The sequence below is a fragment of the Setaria italica genome, chromosome IX (assembly GCF_000263155.2).
Source record: "Setaria italica strain Yugu1 chromosome IX, Setaria_italica_v2.0, whole genome shotgun sequence".
NCBI lineage: Eukaryota > Viridiplantae > Streptophyta > Magnoliopsida > Poales > Poaceae > Setaria > Setaria italica.
Window position 1 is genome coordinate 49633817 of NC_028458.1, and position 16658 is coordinate 49650474.

The following is a 16658-nucleotide window of genomic DNA, read 5'->3' on the forward strand; positions in this document are numbered from 1 at the left end:
CCGGCAGGTGGAGGAAGACAATACAGGTTAGTATGACAGGAGGGTCGCTCGAGCGGAGTTAACAGGAGAAGAAAGTGATGCTTGTCCCGTCTATAGCGATCTCTCCACCAAACTAAAAATAGGATCATCCCATCCCATTCAACCAAACAAGAAATGGGATCATCCCATCCCGAAAAACTGGAACGGGACCGTCCCGTTCTACATTGTCTCCCAACCAAACGCACCCTAACTCTTGACGCGGCACACACCGGACATTCTCGTTCAGCCTTCCGAGATACTTCATCTTTGCGTGCTGCATCCTCCAGGTTGATTGGATAGCTCAGGTCAGAAAAACTTGGGAGTGTTTGGATGCGGGTGCTAAACTTTAGAAGGGGTCACATCGGATGTTCGGATGCTAATTAGGAGGACTAAACATAAGCTAATTATAAAACTAACTGCAGAACCCATATACTAATTCGCGAGATGAATCTATTAAACCTAATTAATCCATCATTAGCAAATGGTTACTGTAGCACCACATTGTCAAATCATGGACTAATTAGGCTTAATAGATTCGTCTCGCGAATTAGACTCCATCTATGTAATTAGTTTTGTAATTAGACTATATTTAATACTCCTAATTAGTATCCAAACATCCGATGTGACGGGTACTAAAATTTATGGGGTGTATCCAAACACCCCTGAATGAAGTTTCTTCACCTGACAGTCAAGGCACAAATCGTTGTCATTTTCAGCCTTTTAAAATTCTCTTCAAAAATAAGACCTATGTCCTGATTGCCACCCCAAACACACCTCACGTCTAATCGTTAAAGATGACACAAGTCAACTCGTGACAAGCTTACCCTAGAAATGATTACACGGAAGCAAAGCAAAGCGAGACACCGAAAAACTTGCACATAAGATTCTACTAAACCTTCACTTATCTAAGCATGCTTGAATTAATTAATTAGAGATAAAGCACGTGGCAAACTACTGAGCAAAGCTAGACAAGTGATAAAGATTAACTAAATAAAAACTTCAGCCGGCCACGGATGCAAGATCGAGTGATGAACACAAGCAAAAGCTAATAAACTAATATCCAAATGATATGGTCATGATTGCTTGAATGGTTAAATCATTGTAGCATGAAACGGACGACATGCAGATGCTGCTCACCAGTCACCACCGAGAGAAATGCAGCTAGCTGACCTGCTGATTTCGGCCTGCATGCGCGCTGGACCGAGCTGTGAGCCAGCCTGGGCCTTGTGTCACCTGGGGCACTGCGGGAGCTGTGCTGGGCCGCCTGACCCGCTGGCCTCTCGCCAGGAGGAGCTGAGCCGCTGGCTGGGCTGTAGTGCCAGGCCGCGTACGCAGCTGGGGCTTCGCTCCGCTCGGGTGGGCCCGTCCACCGGCGCTGGGTTGCCGGTCTGCCGAGCGCTCATCGCGCGTGCGGCGCAGGTGAGCGTGGACACCGCGTGCTGCCCGCTAGCTGCCGCCCGACGTACCTCTGTTCCTCCGCACAAACAAAAAACAGACCATGAACACAACAACACCTTCAAAACTTCCAACGAAAAATACTCCCTCAATACTCCGCGGATTCAAAACGAAACTTGAAGCACGGCTGAAAAGATCTCGAAAAGCTCAAGTATTCACCGCGGATTTTGAAGAAAAACCGAATGCCCTTCAAAGGAACCAGTTTTGGGGAAAACTTAAATTCACGCCGAATTCGTGAGGAATTTGATTGGGGATCATACTAAAATTGCTCACAACCAATAAATTTCACCGAATTTGGAGCGAATCGCGAAGAACGAAAAATCCCAAAAATACATCAAAAAACACGAAAAAGAAAAATCTCAGATCTTGAGAGGATGAAACAAGTGAGCATAAATTTATCTTTGGATTACTTCACCATGTTCGGTAACAAGCCACTCTTAAGCACAATAAAAACTAAGATGGCAAAAAGATCAAATCAAATATCCTCTCATCCCTCTTCTTCTCTGTCACCTAAAGGCTCTCACAAACAAAATGAGAAGCCAACCAGCAAACAACCCGAAGAGATGTGTGCAGCTGCCCCAACATCCCACTCTCATATATACAGGCATCTGAAAAATGATCAGAATACCCTTACATGAAGCATACAACTTAAATACCCTGTAGGGTAAAACCATCCAACTTTTTATTAATACATCGAACGGATCCGGCGCCTTCATGACTCTGCTTTGCCTCAACACAACCTTTGCGATGGTGCCACGCGTCCTCCAACTCGACGTCGACCGGCCGCACTGGACTCGCCCCCATTTTTTAGGTCAAACCGGTCAAACCCTCTTGCACACCTAGCAAGGCATGACTCACCCCCGATTTTAAGGTCAAACCGATCAAATCCTCTTGCACGCCGCACATAACGTGACTCACCGATGTCGACGCGTGTCCAGCCTCCGCCAAACCTTCAACACCTCCAAATCTTTCGCTCCCACACCCGAGCCGCCTACTCGACTCGCCTTTGTCCTGCTTGACTCGAGTACTCTAACTCTTCCATGCACCATATGGATCGCTCATTACTCAGTCCGAACTCCTCGGGTCCCTTGGTCCAAGCCTATTTGTGTCCACCCTTCACAGCCCTAGTACATTGGCATAAACCTTTTCGCTTGACCTTCACCTCATGCCGTCGACCGCCATATCGCATTCTACACTTGCACATCACAAGCCAAGAGACACAACATACAAGATATATTTTACGCACACCACAACACAACGCACTCAACACAACACCTCCGGTTAGCCGTTAGCATAGTCATGCACGTATAAAATATGCACTCAACCAGTAAAATTTCAAATTATACAGTCAATCATTTGTTATAAATAGACCAATACAATTCTCAACTTGGTCTCTCAGTCGTCCAGCGACCAAGAGAAAAGCCAAACGAACCACAGATTAACAGTGACTTGAAACACGAACCACAGATTAACAGTGACTTGAAACAAATCTACTACACAAAAAGATCAAATTTCCAGGGTTGTGTGCATTTGTAACGAAGCAAGAAATATGTAAATGCATACCTGCAGGATGCTGGAACTGGTCGGACGCTGGGGAAGTGAGACGACGCCGTGGACGATCACGATTGTTCGTCAAGGGAGTGTAGTGGCGAAACGAACCGTCCGGGTGCTGATCCCCTCGAAGGCGCCGGCGACGACCGTGCAGCGGACGGTGCTAAGGTAGTGGTGCAACACCACGACGGCCGTCGTTCTGCTGACCGGCCGGATCGCCTGCACCGTGCCGTAGAGGACAACGGATCGGCCCACCGCGGCCTCGCCGAGGTCGCCTGCTTCCGTACACGACCCCGCGGGCACCTTCTTGAAGGGGACCTCGCCGTAGCTCGACGCGAAGGGGTCCTGTGGCTGCTTCCCCGCCTTTTTCGGCCGGCTGCTGCCGTGGCTCTTCCTGATGCCGCCGGAGACGCCAGTGGCGTGCGCCGCCTCGGGGGCCACCGGAGTGTCCGCATGCTTCGTTGACATCTGCGGCAGCTGCGTCAACGAGACGCTACGTTTGGGTCTCGATTGAGCTTTGGGGATTTCCATCTAGTGACTCGGATGTTAGGAATTTATACAAGAGTATGGCTAGGATGAGTTGAGATGCAAGTGGAGTTCCCGTTTCCGAACGGAGAAGGAATTTGACACTTCTTGAGCTTGGCCCCAAACATAAAGTCCAGGCACGCATTACTACCATCATCCATGGGCCTGCAAGGTGTATATTGTATATAGTAGGAATTGGAGTATTTCACGCTAACGAAATACGGCAATTTCCAACGTTAGCTGCGAACCTCTCTAGTTAGTAGTAGTTCTCAATGTGCCCAATGCCCATCGCAAGAAAATCCCCATTCTGGCAAGATCACGCACTCGCGCGCTAGCTTTTCCACGAACTATTTCAACTGCTAGGCGTGCCGAGAGTGAATGAAGTTCGTAGAGTCCAGACGGACCACAGAGAAACACAAAGCCTCCCAAAAACGAAAAGGAAACCATCGTATAGATGTGGTCGAATACAATTTGAACTTGCCAGGAAAACTTACAACTTTCAAGCAAATTTACACGCGGTAAACAACTCCCGTCCCATATTAATCACATGCGGTCAATTAGAAAATCGAGATAAAATTCCAAAGAAGAAATTCAAGGTAGAGGGACCAACAGGCCCCGGCCATCCGCCATACCGATCGCACCGGCCGGATCACCTCCTCTTGTTCCTGCTCCCGAGCAGCAGCGAGATGTAGAAGAGGATCCTGAATAGGAACCCCCAGGCGACGGTGATCCAGAGGCAGTCCCACTTGGTGAGGTCCGTCACTGCCTGCTGCGCCAGGAAGTCGGGCCCCGTGGTGATGCACGTCGCCGTGCCGATGTCCACGCCCAGCGACTGGCTCATGGCGCGCAGCACCCGCACCTTGAGCACCCCCGGCAGGGCGGCCAGCGGCGTGTTGTCGAACATCTGCACGCCCCGCACGAAGCACCGCCCCGGGTCGCTGAACTCGTTCTGCATCACCGCCTCGTACGGGTACTTCACCAGCGACAGGTAGTGGAACCAGATCCAGTACCGCGGGATGCGGTCGCGGTTGATGAAGAAGCCGCTGAAGAGGAGGAAGTAGGCCAGCGTCGACACCACCACGGGGTACCCCAGCATCACGTTGGTCACCACGCCGGAGAGGAACGTCGCGAACCCGGACCCGGCCCAGAAGGACGCCAGCACGATGGCCACGAAGAAGAAGAAGCCCTCGGCGCCGCCGGCCAGGCCCACGGCGAAGAAGGTGGTGAGCGCGAACGCCAGGGAGAGCACGATCAGGGACGGGAAGCCGACGATGGTGTGGGAGAGCACGTACGAGGACCGCCGGTACGCGTTGTAGGCCGTCTCGCGGAGGAAGATGTAGCGCTCGTTGAGGAACACCGGGAGCGCGTCGGAGCAGGTGTAGAACATGGTGGACATGGCGATGGCGAAGAAGCCAAGCCGCTCCTGCACGCCCTTGGGGGAGTCGTCCAGGCGCCAGAAGATGGTCGCCAGGATGAACCCCGTCACCAGCACGGCGGCCAGCCGGATGATGAAGATCTCCGGCGTGCGCTTCGTGTTGATGAACGCGCGGCGGGTCAGGACACCCATCTCGATCCAGAACGGGTTCGCGAACTTGGACACCGCGGCCGCCGGCAACGGCTCCCCGGAATGCACGGACACGGACCCGTCGGTCGCGCCGGACACGAGCTTCCCGCGCGAGATGCTGGCGCTGATGGCCTCCTTCAGGGACAGCGACGGCTTCTCGCCGCGCCCGTCGTGGTGCTTCGCCTTTGGCGCCATGCGCATCTGCCACTTTCTGTTGTGCTCGACGAGGTCCCTGGCCCCGTCCGGCATGGTCTCCAGCTCCCTGATGAGGTCGAGCGCGAACTCGGTCGGGTTCTCGTTGCCCGGGATGGGCTTGCCGAAGTCGTCGAAGAAGGACGGCAGCGCGCCCGGCGGGCCGTAGTACACCGTCTGGCCGCGGGAGAGGAACAGGAGGCGGTCGAGGAGGCCGAGGATGCGGTAGCTCGGCTGGTGGATGGACATAACCACCACGCTGCCGCTCTGCGCGATGCGCTGGAGCACCTTGACCACCATGAAGGCGCTGGTGGAGTCGAGCCCGGAGGTGGGCTCGTCGAGGAACAGCACGATGGGATCGTGGATGATGTCCACGCCGATGGACACGCGGCGGCGCTCCCCGCCCGACACGCCGCGGTGGCCCTCGTCGCCGATGATGGTGCCGGCCGCGTTGCGCAGGCCGAGCTGGTCGATGAGCGCCTGCACGCGCTTCTTCTTCTCCTTGGTGGGGAGGGAGCGCGGGAGGCGGAACTCGGCGGCGAACATGAGGGTCTCCTCCACGGTGAGCATCGGGTACAGGAGGTCGTCCTGCATGACGTACGCGGAGATGACCTTGAGTAGGTTGCTGTCGAGCGACTCGCCGTTGAGCGTGACGGAGCCGTGGAGGCTCTCCTTGACGATGCGGTTGGCGAGCGCGTCGATGAGCGTGCTCTTGCCGGAGCCGCTGGCGCCAAGCACTGCCATGATCTCGCCCTCCCGCGCCTCGCCGGAGATGTTGTCCAGCAGCGTCTTCATCCTGGGCGCCTCGGGCTCGGCCGGCTCCCCGCCACCGCGGCGGAACGGCAGCGCCGGCAGGCACGAGCCCTTCTTCCGCTGCTTGACGCTGTATGTCAGGTCCGTGAACTTGAGCACGAACGGCAGCAGCGGCCCGTCCCCCCCGCGGCCGCCGCCGTGCATGTGCTCGCTCAGGTCGCTGCCGGTGGAGCCCGGGACGGAGCCGCCCAGCTCGATGGTGTAGTGCGAGTGCGTGGGCGAGGACGTGGGCGACGACGCGTCGCTGCGCGCCTCGTTGACGCGCTTCAGCAGCTGGGCCAGCGTGAACGACTGCTGCTGCTTCACCGGCGGCGACGGCTGCGGCTGCATGAGCAGGCCGCTGTGGTGGTGCTGGTGCGGCTGGTGGTGCATGTGCAGGAGGCCGTTCCGCGGGATGTCCTCGGCTTCCTCCATCGGCGACGATCTCCTGTCAAAGAACGGCAGCTTGTCCACGAACCGCGACATCTCGCCGCGCTCACCAGTCACCGCCCCTCCCCCTCGCCGGCCGGCAAGCCCCGCTCCCCTGTACACCCCTACCTCGCTGCCCGCCGCGGCGAGTGAGAGAAAGAGAGATAGATAGAGGTGAGGGTTCTCGGCGTTGGCTTGGGCTCCGAGGATCACACTAATAACCATTCTTATAGATCCTCACTGGAGCAGTCAAAAGCGGCGTCAGGTTTGGGTGAGGGGAGATTGGCTAGCTGCCGGCTGCCCCCCACGCTGGGTTTTCTTGCTGTTAGTTGGAATCGGTTAAGTTGCCGCGGGCCACGGGTGCGGCCGTGCGGGGAACGAAGGCGACGGAGGCGGGGTTAGCTTGGGTTTAGGAGCGGGGTCAAGGCGGTGGGTGCGGTGGGTGGAGCTCCCCCGCCCTCAGCGTGGGTGCGTGCGTGCGCGCAAGAGATGGCGCGCGAGGTGGTTCAGCGCCGCTCAGCCAGAGCTCACCAAATGGGCAGCTAACACCAGCGCGTAACGGCGCCGGGAGAGCCGGAAAAGTATGCCAAAGAATGCATGGAGGGTTGGGGGAATGGTGCGAGGTGTTGGCCAAAGCCAGGAAATGTTGGGGACGAAGCAAATTGAGACCACTCTGTTTCGGAGCAGCACATAATTGGACCATTGGGGGATTGTTCAATATTCCATCTTTTAATCCAGATTAATTGTTCAATACTTCATTCTATTGGTACTGGTCGAATAAAGGATTCTTCAAGTCCTTTTCAAGTCATTATTAGAACGTTCCCGGTTGTGTTAGCTTAATTGTTTTCTGGAGATGGTTTATTTTGCACACTGACTTGGCAACTTACCTCACAGAATCAGATCATCCACTATGTTATGTGACATGATAATTATCCAGACTTGACTCCTTTTTTTTTCCCGCTTTTAACAATGCTGTTAGGTCACAGGTGCAAGCTGCCTGGCATGTCAAATTGCCAATGACTTGTCTAACCTAGTACGTGACTTGGAATCTTGAACAACACCACGTATGGACATCCGCTTTCGTTCGAAAAATCGCGGTCCGCCAAGCTTGCAAGTCTCGTTTCTTGTTGCACTGCTCTTCACGTACGCGAGCGCCGGGAGGCGGTGAACAAATCGCCATCTACCGATCGGTATCTCAACGCTCCAGGTCTTATCGGCCGTATACTCTGTTTTGGTCAGGAACTGACTGAACACGTCGCTTTTCGTTTTTTAATTTCACTGCCAGGTTCACGTAGGAAAAATCCAGACTTTTTGTGTATGCAGGTAATTAAAATGCAGTTTCTAATGAAAAAAGGGGATAAAATAAAAATGCATGGGCATGTCCCCATGCTACTTTATGGGAAGATGCTTTCGAGCAACCTGCTACAATCACATTATTTTTTTAGAAAATGGAAAATGTTACAATCACATTCTGACCAAACACTTCTTGTGAAAAAAGGTGAAAGGAATGGTCTGACCAACACGACTCGCTAAGTCAACCATAAGTTGACCAACACTACCTACTCTAGTTTTCAAAGGTTCTTTTACAAATTCGATTGTTTATAACGCGCTAAAGATTAAAGGAAATACTAGGATTGTCAGATGAGATACTGTTGCAAGCTTCCACCATACTGTATGCAGTGGACATGGGAAAATGTTTGACAGACATATGGTTTCAGAAAATATTGGATGGACGTGAATACCTTCAAGATTTGAGTTCGGGCAATTTCGGTAATGGTTCAGCTTACCATTGAAAGCTGAAATAAAAAAAATCCTGAATTTATATATCCAGTTCATGGTTTCATCCAGGTCAAGAAAATCAGAGAAGATTAGCGAGCGGGACCTTACTCAAAAGGAAACCAGATTTCCCAAGGAAGAAGAGCCCATCTCAATTCGCATAAAAAAAAAAAGAAGAGGAAAGAGCCCATCTCAAAATTCTCTGGTCTCTCCCCTCCAAAAACCCCACGCGCCGTTCCCCACTTTCCCCGCCGGTGCACACGCTCCTCTCCCGCCTGCTTCCTGTCCCAATCCCATGGGCGACCCGGACCTCCTCCTCTCCGCCCACTCCGCCGCCACCGCCTTCCCCTCCTCAACTCGGAAACACCCTGCCCCCATCGATGAGCACTCCTCCGATCCCAGCCCGTCCATCACCAAGCGGCCTAGGGTTGCGGCGGAGCCGCCGGTGCCTGGCGGCTCGGCCTCGTACCCCGAGGCGGAGGTCCGGTCGCTCGTCATGATGGCCGGAGGAATCTACCCGCTGGCGCGGGCGGAGGCGCTCCGCGGCCTCGCCGCGGTCCTCGAGAAGGTGGACGCCAGCTGCGGTGTCGGCGCAGGGCTCGTGGAGTGCTGCTACGGATGCGCGGTGGAGCTCATGAGGGACGACGACGAGGGCGTCAGGTTGGCCGTCGTGCGATTGGTGAGGTGTTGTCATTTTGTTGGTACTTTGTTGTGCTTGTATGTTTTGGTGGGGTTAAATGACTTTTAAATTTGAGGTAACGAGGAAATAAATCTGCTCCTTGCGATAAATAGGTAGGCCTATGTGCTCAGAAAGTTGCTGCGAGGATGGATGTCGGCAGCAAGGGCGATAATGATCTCATGGACTTGATTTTCCAGCAGGTATGGTTCATGCACTTCTGGAGCTGGCATTACAGGTTTACTGTACACTATGATTGAATGGCAAAATGAATAAGCACTTCCTAATAAATAGTACATTGAGATGGTTTCGAATTTTGACAGCATTTGATGTTTTTGTATTTATTTATAAGACTTATGTTTCCCACTGGTTACCAGTAAATTTGTATCGGCCGAAATCCTTTTAGTAAAATGAGAAAGTGTGATCCTGAATTAGGAGTTAATATTGAAGTCCAGTTTGAATATCACACCATATCTGCAAATAGCAAGTTTTGTTTTACTGCAATGCTTATCACTTCCTTTCTCTTTTGTTGCTTCTCTATTCAGCTTAGCTCCATGGCTAGGGACATGTGCATAAAAGTGAGAATTGAAGCATTTGCTGCCCTTGGTAAAATGCAACGAGTTTCTGAGGGTGTATTACTTCAGTCGCTGTCTAAGAAGGTCATAAAAACTGACACTATGAGTGGTTGTATCATCAATGGCCAAAAATTACCTCCTAAGTTAATTATTCCCTGTGCTGCTGGCATTTTTGCCCATGGAATTGAAGATGAATTTTACCAGGTTCGTCATTTCTCTTGTACAATGATTTCCCTTAACACTGCAATAGTTTTCCTACTATTTTATTGTTGTTTCCATATTACAGGTGCGATCTGCTGCTTGCACATCATTGGGAGCACTGGCTAAGTTTTCTAGCCAGTATGCGGAGAAGGCCTTGGACTTGTTGATGGACATGATGAATGATGATACAGAAGCAGTTAGGCTGCAAACTTTGCAAGCACTATTTCATATGGCAACATATGGATATTTGAGTATGCAGGAGAAGCACATGCATATGGTATGAACTATGAACAAAGTTTGCCAGGTGTAACCAAGAGATGCCTGTTTTTTATTAGTCCCAGTGCATTCTTTTAATCAATGACTACGTGGTAGATTTATAAGCTATGTCTTACAACAATTCACAAGTTGTTGGATAAAGTGGAGAACTGGCGTCAGTTCATTGATAAATATATTGATCATATAATTATCTGCCAGGCTCATTGTCAGTAGCCAACAGTTTTCCTTTCACAAATCTATGAGTGTGCTAACAAAATGGTCATGCTTGTTTTGACATGCTCTACCGATGACACATCCTTGTTATTCTGAAAACGACGTTCTTTTGTTGTAACTGTAGAGAAATCTGTGGCAACCAGAGTTCCTAAAGCCAAGTACCTGTGTCTTGAATGATGAGTACTGGCTGGAATGTTATTGAGAGGAATCTTAGCTGGTAGTGGCCTAGTTAAATTTGTGGTTTTCAAGAGAACAATATAGAACATGTATCTGCAGACTACAATATACATGCAAGGATACGCCAGAATCCACATGATACATTCATGAACAATTTTGGGGCTAAGCAGATAGTTTTTTTAGTTTGTAGAAGTGGTGGGTCCATGTTTTTCAAATCTTGTGCATTCACTGCCACCAAGCAATCTTAGGTCTAGCTTTTGAAGTAATCAAGGACACGCATAACCCAAAGATCAAGCAGGTTCAAGTCCTATTTTTGTTAAGAGTCCTCCCTCTGAAGTCTGAATGACTTGTAACTAGCTTTGCATGTGTTTAAAAGATCTTCCAAATAATCAAATGTAGTGATCTAGATGAATATTTGCTGTTGACCTTGCTAAATGCTAGTAAAATTTTGCAACCTCATGTATGTATTTGCTTTTGTAGTTTCTTGGCTTGCTGGTTGATGCCAATGCCTTAATTCGAAATGCAGCGCGCAAGATTCTTGGGTTAGTCAACCTGCCCAAACTTCAAATGTTCAAATCTGCAGTTGATGGTCTCATTACAAGTTTGGAGAAAAACCCTGAGGTATGTTGGTCTAGTACCTTAAATGTGTAGTGGGTCATCATGTAGAATATTCACTCTAATACTCTAAATGGTTTGAGTGTATGACTTCATTTGACGCAAGAGTTCATACTTATCTTCCATGGTTCAACTGTATTTATTTTATTTATTTCATGCAGGAACAAGATATATATGGTATTCTGTTTTCCATTGGTAAGAATCATGGGAGCTTTTCTGCTAATGTTGCTAAACATTTGGCCAAAGAGGTATCTCCATTTCCTAATTCCAATTGTGTTTACATTCATGCCATCTGAGAATTATGCTGCTAGTTCTACCTCTCTGTATTTCACTTCATAAATTTGTTACGTCATTCAGTTATTGCGTCTAGTTAGATGCACCCATATGTGGGTTTGATATTTCTCCAATGTTCATTATCATATGTTTTGCATTATTTTATTAGGTCTGTTTTTCTAATGTTACTTTACCTTCATGTCATAGATCGCTATGGCATCTGACGGAGAGCTTATCTTGGACAAACCTAGGATCAAAGCATTGTTAATAGTGTCAATCTCAGCACCTTTTTCTGATGATAAGCACAAGAAGCTGGACATACCTTCGATTATCTTCTCACATGCAGTTCCCCTATTGGGCAAGGTCTCGTGTGCACTAGGAGAAGAGGTTAATCAGGATTCACTCTTATCCTACTTGTGTCATAAAGGTGGAATGCCATTTTGGGGAAGCAGATCAATATCTGCAGAGTTTGGGGAATCTGAAAGCTGCAAAATTGAAACTGTAGAAGTTGGTAACCAAATAGAAAATACTGCAAAGGCAACTAAGTGCCTAGATAGAGTTCTGGTAATGCAAGCCATTGAATCCATACTGCAAACAGTTGAAGGAGCCTGGACTATGAAAACATCATGCAATATTTGTGAAGCCCAGACTATTTTGAGGTATGAATGATCCCTTCCTTTTCTTTATCATGCAGCCAATATATATGTTACTGCATTTTTAGGATATTTCAAGTTACGTTGTTTTTTCTTGATTGCAGAACATGCAACAAAGAGCTAAAAGTATTGGCTGAAAATTCTTCTGGATCAGTTGGTGCATTCTTGAGTTTTCTATGTGAGTATCTTGTTGCAATAAGGTTGATTGTTGAAATATGGCTGTTGATTCAATTGGATAATTCTCAGGCTTTTGGTCTAACATCACATGATATTCTACTGGAGAAGTTGGATATATCTGTAAGAAGGATGGAATGCTGTTATGCTGGATTAAATAGAGAATTGGAGGTTCAAGTGTTGGAGCTTGCTTTGTTAGCTAATTTATTGGGATTGTCAAAGATTGGAGCTTGTTCAAAGGTAGTTCTGGGTAAGTTGCTTTGGGTAATTAATCGCCTAGAAGGTCTGTGTGCTGATGGGTCCTGTGAGCTGTCTGACTTCAGCAGAGAAATTAAGAAAGCCTTTGATGCCAACCCAGGTGATACTCTGATCGACAACATTCACACTTTGTTTGAATTCTTCCGTCTAAAACCAACAACAGATTTTGGAATGCTTAAAGCGACAAGTGCAGTGTTGCAGGTTTGTGATAATAATTCTGAAAATCCACTATCATACATTTGTGGGTTACCAGTGGGTGTCAGCTTTAACATATCTCTGTGGAACATATCTAGTCATCATAGATTGTGGCTCCGCATGAGTATTGGTGAGTCTGTGCAACATACCTTCTTAGAATTTTCGTCCTTTGAAGGTAATGAGGAGGTGAAGACCTGTTCTATGGTTGTTCCTCTTGATTCTACTCCAATGGCGCATTCATTTGTTCTAAGAGTATGTCTGCTGATGGAATGTTCATATGGAAGTATCAGCACCAACCAGGGAGGACATGGAGGACCGAGTGATTGTGTGGTCCAACTCTCCGATGAACTGGATGTTTATTTTGTCAGGATTGGGCAAAGGTAGTCGTTAAAACAAGTGATCATATGCTCTCCGTCATGCGCATTATCTCCAACACTTGCTCGAGTAGTGTGGATAGTTCGCATGCTTTCACAACACATAAGGTGGATTAGAACAGCAGACCACAAATGCGAGTATCATGTAATCCATCAAAATACTCATGTCCGTTTTGGATGGATGAGGCAAGTGACTGGGAAGAATTCACACCTCATAAAGGTCCAGGATCTCAGAGAAGAAAGATTCTTTTGTGCTGAGATCTTTGTAGCGGTAGCAGAAGCAAGCAGATGTGCCACATATTTCATAACTGTATGAATAGTTTGGAGGTGCAAATGGTTTGCAATCTTGTTCAAGCGCTTGAAGTTTGTCAGGAGCTACTGCTTCTCTTGGATTGTGAGCCTGATGATGGAGAAGGGCCACCATAACGTGCTGCACTGTGCTGGACAAGGTTAGATTGAGCAGTCCGTGGATAGAGGGTGAATTTATTTGTCATGAACTTGTGCTCTCTGTTATGCTCATAATCTTCAGCACTTGCTCGAGTTGTGTGGATAGTTTGCATGCTTTCACAATGCAAAAAGTGGATTGGAACAGTAGACCATAAATGAGAGTATCATGTAATCCATCAAATTACATGTTCGTTGCGGATGGATTAGGCAAGTGACTTGGAAGAATTTGCACCGTGATCCAGGATCTCTGAGAAAAAGGATTCTGTTGTGCTGAGATTTTTGCAGTGGCAGCAGAAGCAAAGCAGATGTGCCCCATTTTTCATAACCATATGTATAGTTTGGAGGTGCAATTTTTTTTTAGAGGAGTTTGGAGTGCAAAATGGTTTGCAATCTTGTTGAAGCGCTTGAAGTTTGTGAGCTGCTGCTTCGCACGGATTGTGGGCCTGATGATGGAGAGGCCCACCTAACGCGCTGCGCTGTGCCGGACAAGGTTAGATTGAGCAGCCCGTGGATGGAGGATGAATTTTCTTTGTCGTGCATTTATGTGGCCGGCGTGTGACGAGGATGACAAACTGCTCGATCGGAATTATTCAGTACTGTCAATGTTAGCTCTCTTACCGTACTCGTGAATCGTGATATATGGACCGGTGTATTTTGCTAGCTCTTCCTAGGTTTTAGTTCGTGCAGTTTACTTACGATCATGTCCAGATAATTAAGGTATATATCGCGGTCATTACCATGAGATGTGTATCTATCGATAAGCTGATTGTTGTTTTGCCTATGAAATTAATCATGAATCAAACTCCCTTCTCCCTACAAATTATATTTGGATGTCTTCACTGAAATATCAGCACACGAACCAGGTATATCTACAAATTATCAGCCTGTTCGCTTCAGCTTATTCAACCGGCTTATCAGCCACCAAACAGTGTTTTCCTCTTACAATAAATCAGCCGTTTCAACTTTTCAGCCAGCTTATAAGCTGAAGCGAACAGGCCCTATATTTGGATGTCTCCCTTTTCCACGGCGATGGACGTTTACCCGCCTGCGTACCCACGTCGTCGCCCGCGCATCCCCAATGCCCACGATTTCTTTGTTATGTTTGGATACTATGTGCTAAATTTTAACAATATCATATCGGATATTTGGATGCTAATTAGTAGGACTAAACATGAGCTAATTATAAAACTAATTGCAGAATCTTGTGCTAATTTGCGAGACGAATCTATTAAACTTAATTAATTCATCATTAGCAAATGGTTACTATAGCACCACATTGTCAAATCATGGAGATTCGTCTCATGAATTAGACTCCATCTGTGCAATTAGTTTTGTAATTAGTCTATGTTTAATACTCCTAATTAGCATCAAACATTCGATGTGACAGTTGCTAAACTTTAGCAGGTGTATCAAACACCCCGTAAGCACATGGGTATAGTCCGTCAATCACACGCTCATTGCCTCGGTTTTTCCCGTCCCGATCCGTCCATCCCCTCCGTCACCATCCCCCTCCCCTCCCGATCCGTGCACGTTGCTACGCCGCCACCCGCCGCCATGGGGGAGCCCTTAGAGCCGCTGCAGGAGTTGTAGGCGGACCTGCTCGACCTTTCCAGCCCCTCCGCGAGGGATGAGCCGGACACCGCGGCAGCGGTGGACCACGCAGGGGAATCCTAGCGTCATTGGAGGCCGGCCCGGAGGATTCCGCGCGGATTGATACTCTGGCTAGGTAAGTCAGTCGTCCTCGAGCTAGAACATGACGATTTGTGAGTTGTGACTGATGGATTTCATTTTTGAATTGGTGGCCGTGCAGTGAGTTGAGGACAGGTGGCTGTCCCTGTTCAGGTTCAATAATCTCTAAGAATCACCTATCAATGGAAGGAGAAGCCGGGCAACAGATAAGCACCTTGATTACTAGGGATATAAATCATAGTCAGGTGATCATATACATACAGGTTGTAAAATGCAACGAGGCAGATTAAAGGACAAGTAATGGTACATAAAACAACGTTCAATTCTGCTGCAGTTCTGTGGCTCAGTGGCAGTTTTGGTCGAACAAACACAGCAGTGCTTCGGCCGCAAAGAGTTTGGTTCATTGCAGCTTGTTCGGTGACGTACAGGAGGTGGCTGATGTTCATTCGGGAGCAGTTCTGCCGGCGTTTGAAGTTGGAGGTGAAATTGTCGGCCAAGAGCTGCTTCCGGACAAGGATCAGTATCGCGCAGCATATTCTGGGGAAGGTTTCCTATGTTCGGTGGATGAAGTTCAGGTAAAGAAACAGAATCAAAGCTTTGGAGAATAACCCAGAGTTCGTGTTGCTACCTGAGGACCGTCAGGATCACTCAATAGTGTGTCCCAAATATGAATAGTATCGGCAAAATTGAACTCCTGGGTCAAGCAGCAACGTTACATCTGAATGGATAGAAAAGGATCTCTACTGAAATAAATTCTTCTTGATTAATGATGATGCATTAATGCAGTTGTTTGTTCTCGGCCAGTGCATAGAGCCATCAGGATTGCTGGTGTGGGCGATCTTCAATGTATGGTCTTTGTTTGACCGTGAACCAGAAAAGAAATTGTTAATAGGAAAACCTGTTCTGATTTGGCTATAATTTTGAAACGGTACGAGGGTACTCCTTACTTTTCCATATGATTACTACGACGCCAGATCAACTTATATAAGCTCATTTATTTTGAGACAATGGAAGTGCATGCATAGCTAAAGAAATTTTTTTCGACAATTCTTGTATATTGAATGAGACTTTCCAATGTTTAATTTTTTTCCTGCAGTTTGTACGGTTGAGAAATTGTGCAGATAACATTATTTCACGAACTTGTATGAAGGAGAATGGTGACTGACATGGCACTCCAGCACTGCGAAAGAATTTGGTGACCAAGTAGACGATGAAGGACACGTTAATGAATGAACAAATGATTTTCGATTGTGTGTGGGGATGGTATGTTTTTAAAAGACAACAGGATAACGAGGTGTAAACGTAAATCCTTGTTTACAATATTTTTTAAAAACACGCGTGTACTGCACGTGCACTTGACTAGTATGATAAACGATTTGACTCGAAAAATAAAACTGTAGACAAATTATCATGTTCACGTCTACCAGAATATGAGATGAATCATCTCGTGCATAAAACAAATGAAGTCAATTCTCTGACTACTCTTATGATTTTGATCCATTGTCTTCTAATAATATACTACGGAGTACTACCATTTTACAACTGAAGGAAAAAAAAACC

The 16658-nt window shown here is 48.0% G+C and overlaps 2 protein-coding genes across 7 annotated transcripts; one reads left to right on the plus strand and one right to left on the minus strand.

Annotated features, from left to right (window-relative positions):
* Positions 1–3977: 3977 nt before the first annotated feature.
* LOC101781740 (ABC transporter G family member 5) lies at positions 3978–6742 on the minus strand. The gene has a single exon (XM_004984729.4). The coding sequence runs from the start codon at positions 6581–6583 to the stop codon at positions 4199–4201; it is 2385 nt and encodes a 794-aa protein (XP_004984786.1). The 5' UTR covers positions 6584–6742; the 3' UTR covers positions 3978–4198.
* A 1691-nt stretch (positions 6743–8433) lies between these two features.
* LOC101780282 (protein SIEL) lies at positions 8434–14232 on the plus strand. 6 transcript variants are annotated; one of them, XM_004984728.2, is made up of 9 exons: positions 8434–8981; positions 9095–9181; positions 9524–9757; positions 9840–10031; positions 10901–11041; positions 11197–11283; positions 11516–11967; positions 12066–12139; positions 12208–12369. In XM_004984728.2, the coding sequence occupies exons 1-9, from the start codon at positions 8598–8600 to the stop codon at positions 12228–12230; spliced, it is 1674 nt and encodes a 557-aa protein (XP_004984785.1). In that variant the 5' UTR covers positions 8434–8597; the 3' UTR covers positions 12231–12369. The 6 variants fall into 6 exon arrangements, with proteins under 6 accessions (XP_004984785.1, XP_004984782.1, XP_004984783.1 ...); XM_004984725.4 differs by adding an exon at positions 12587–14232 and having other exon boundaries at positions 8436–8981; positions 12066–12493; XM_004984726.4 differs by adding an exon at positions 12764–14232 and having other exon boundaries at positions 8436–8981; positions 12066–12493.
* Positions 14233–16658: the final 2426 nt, after the last annotated feature.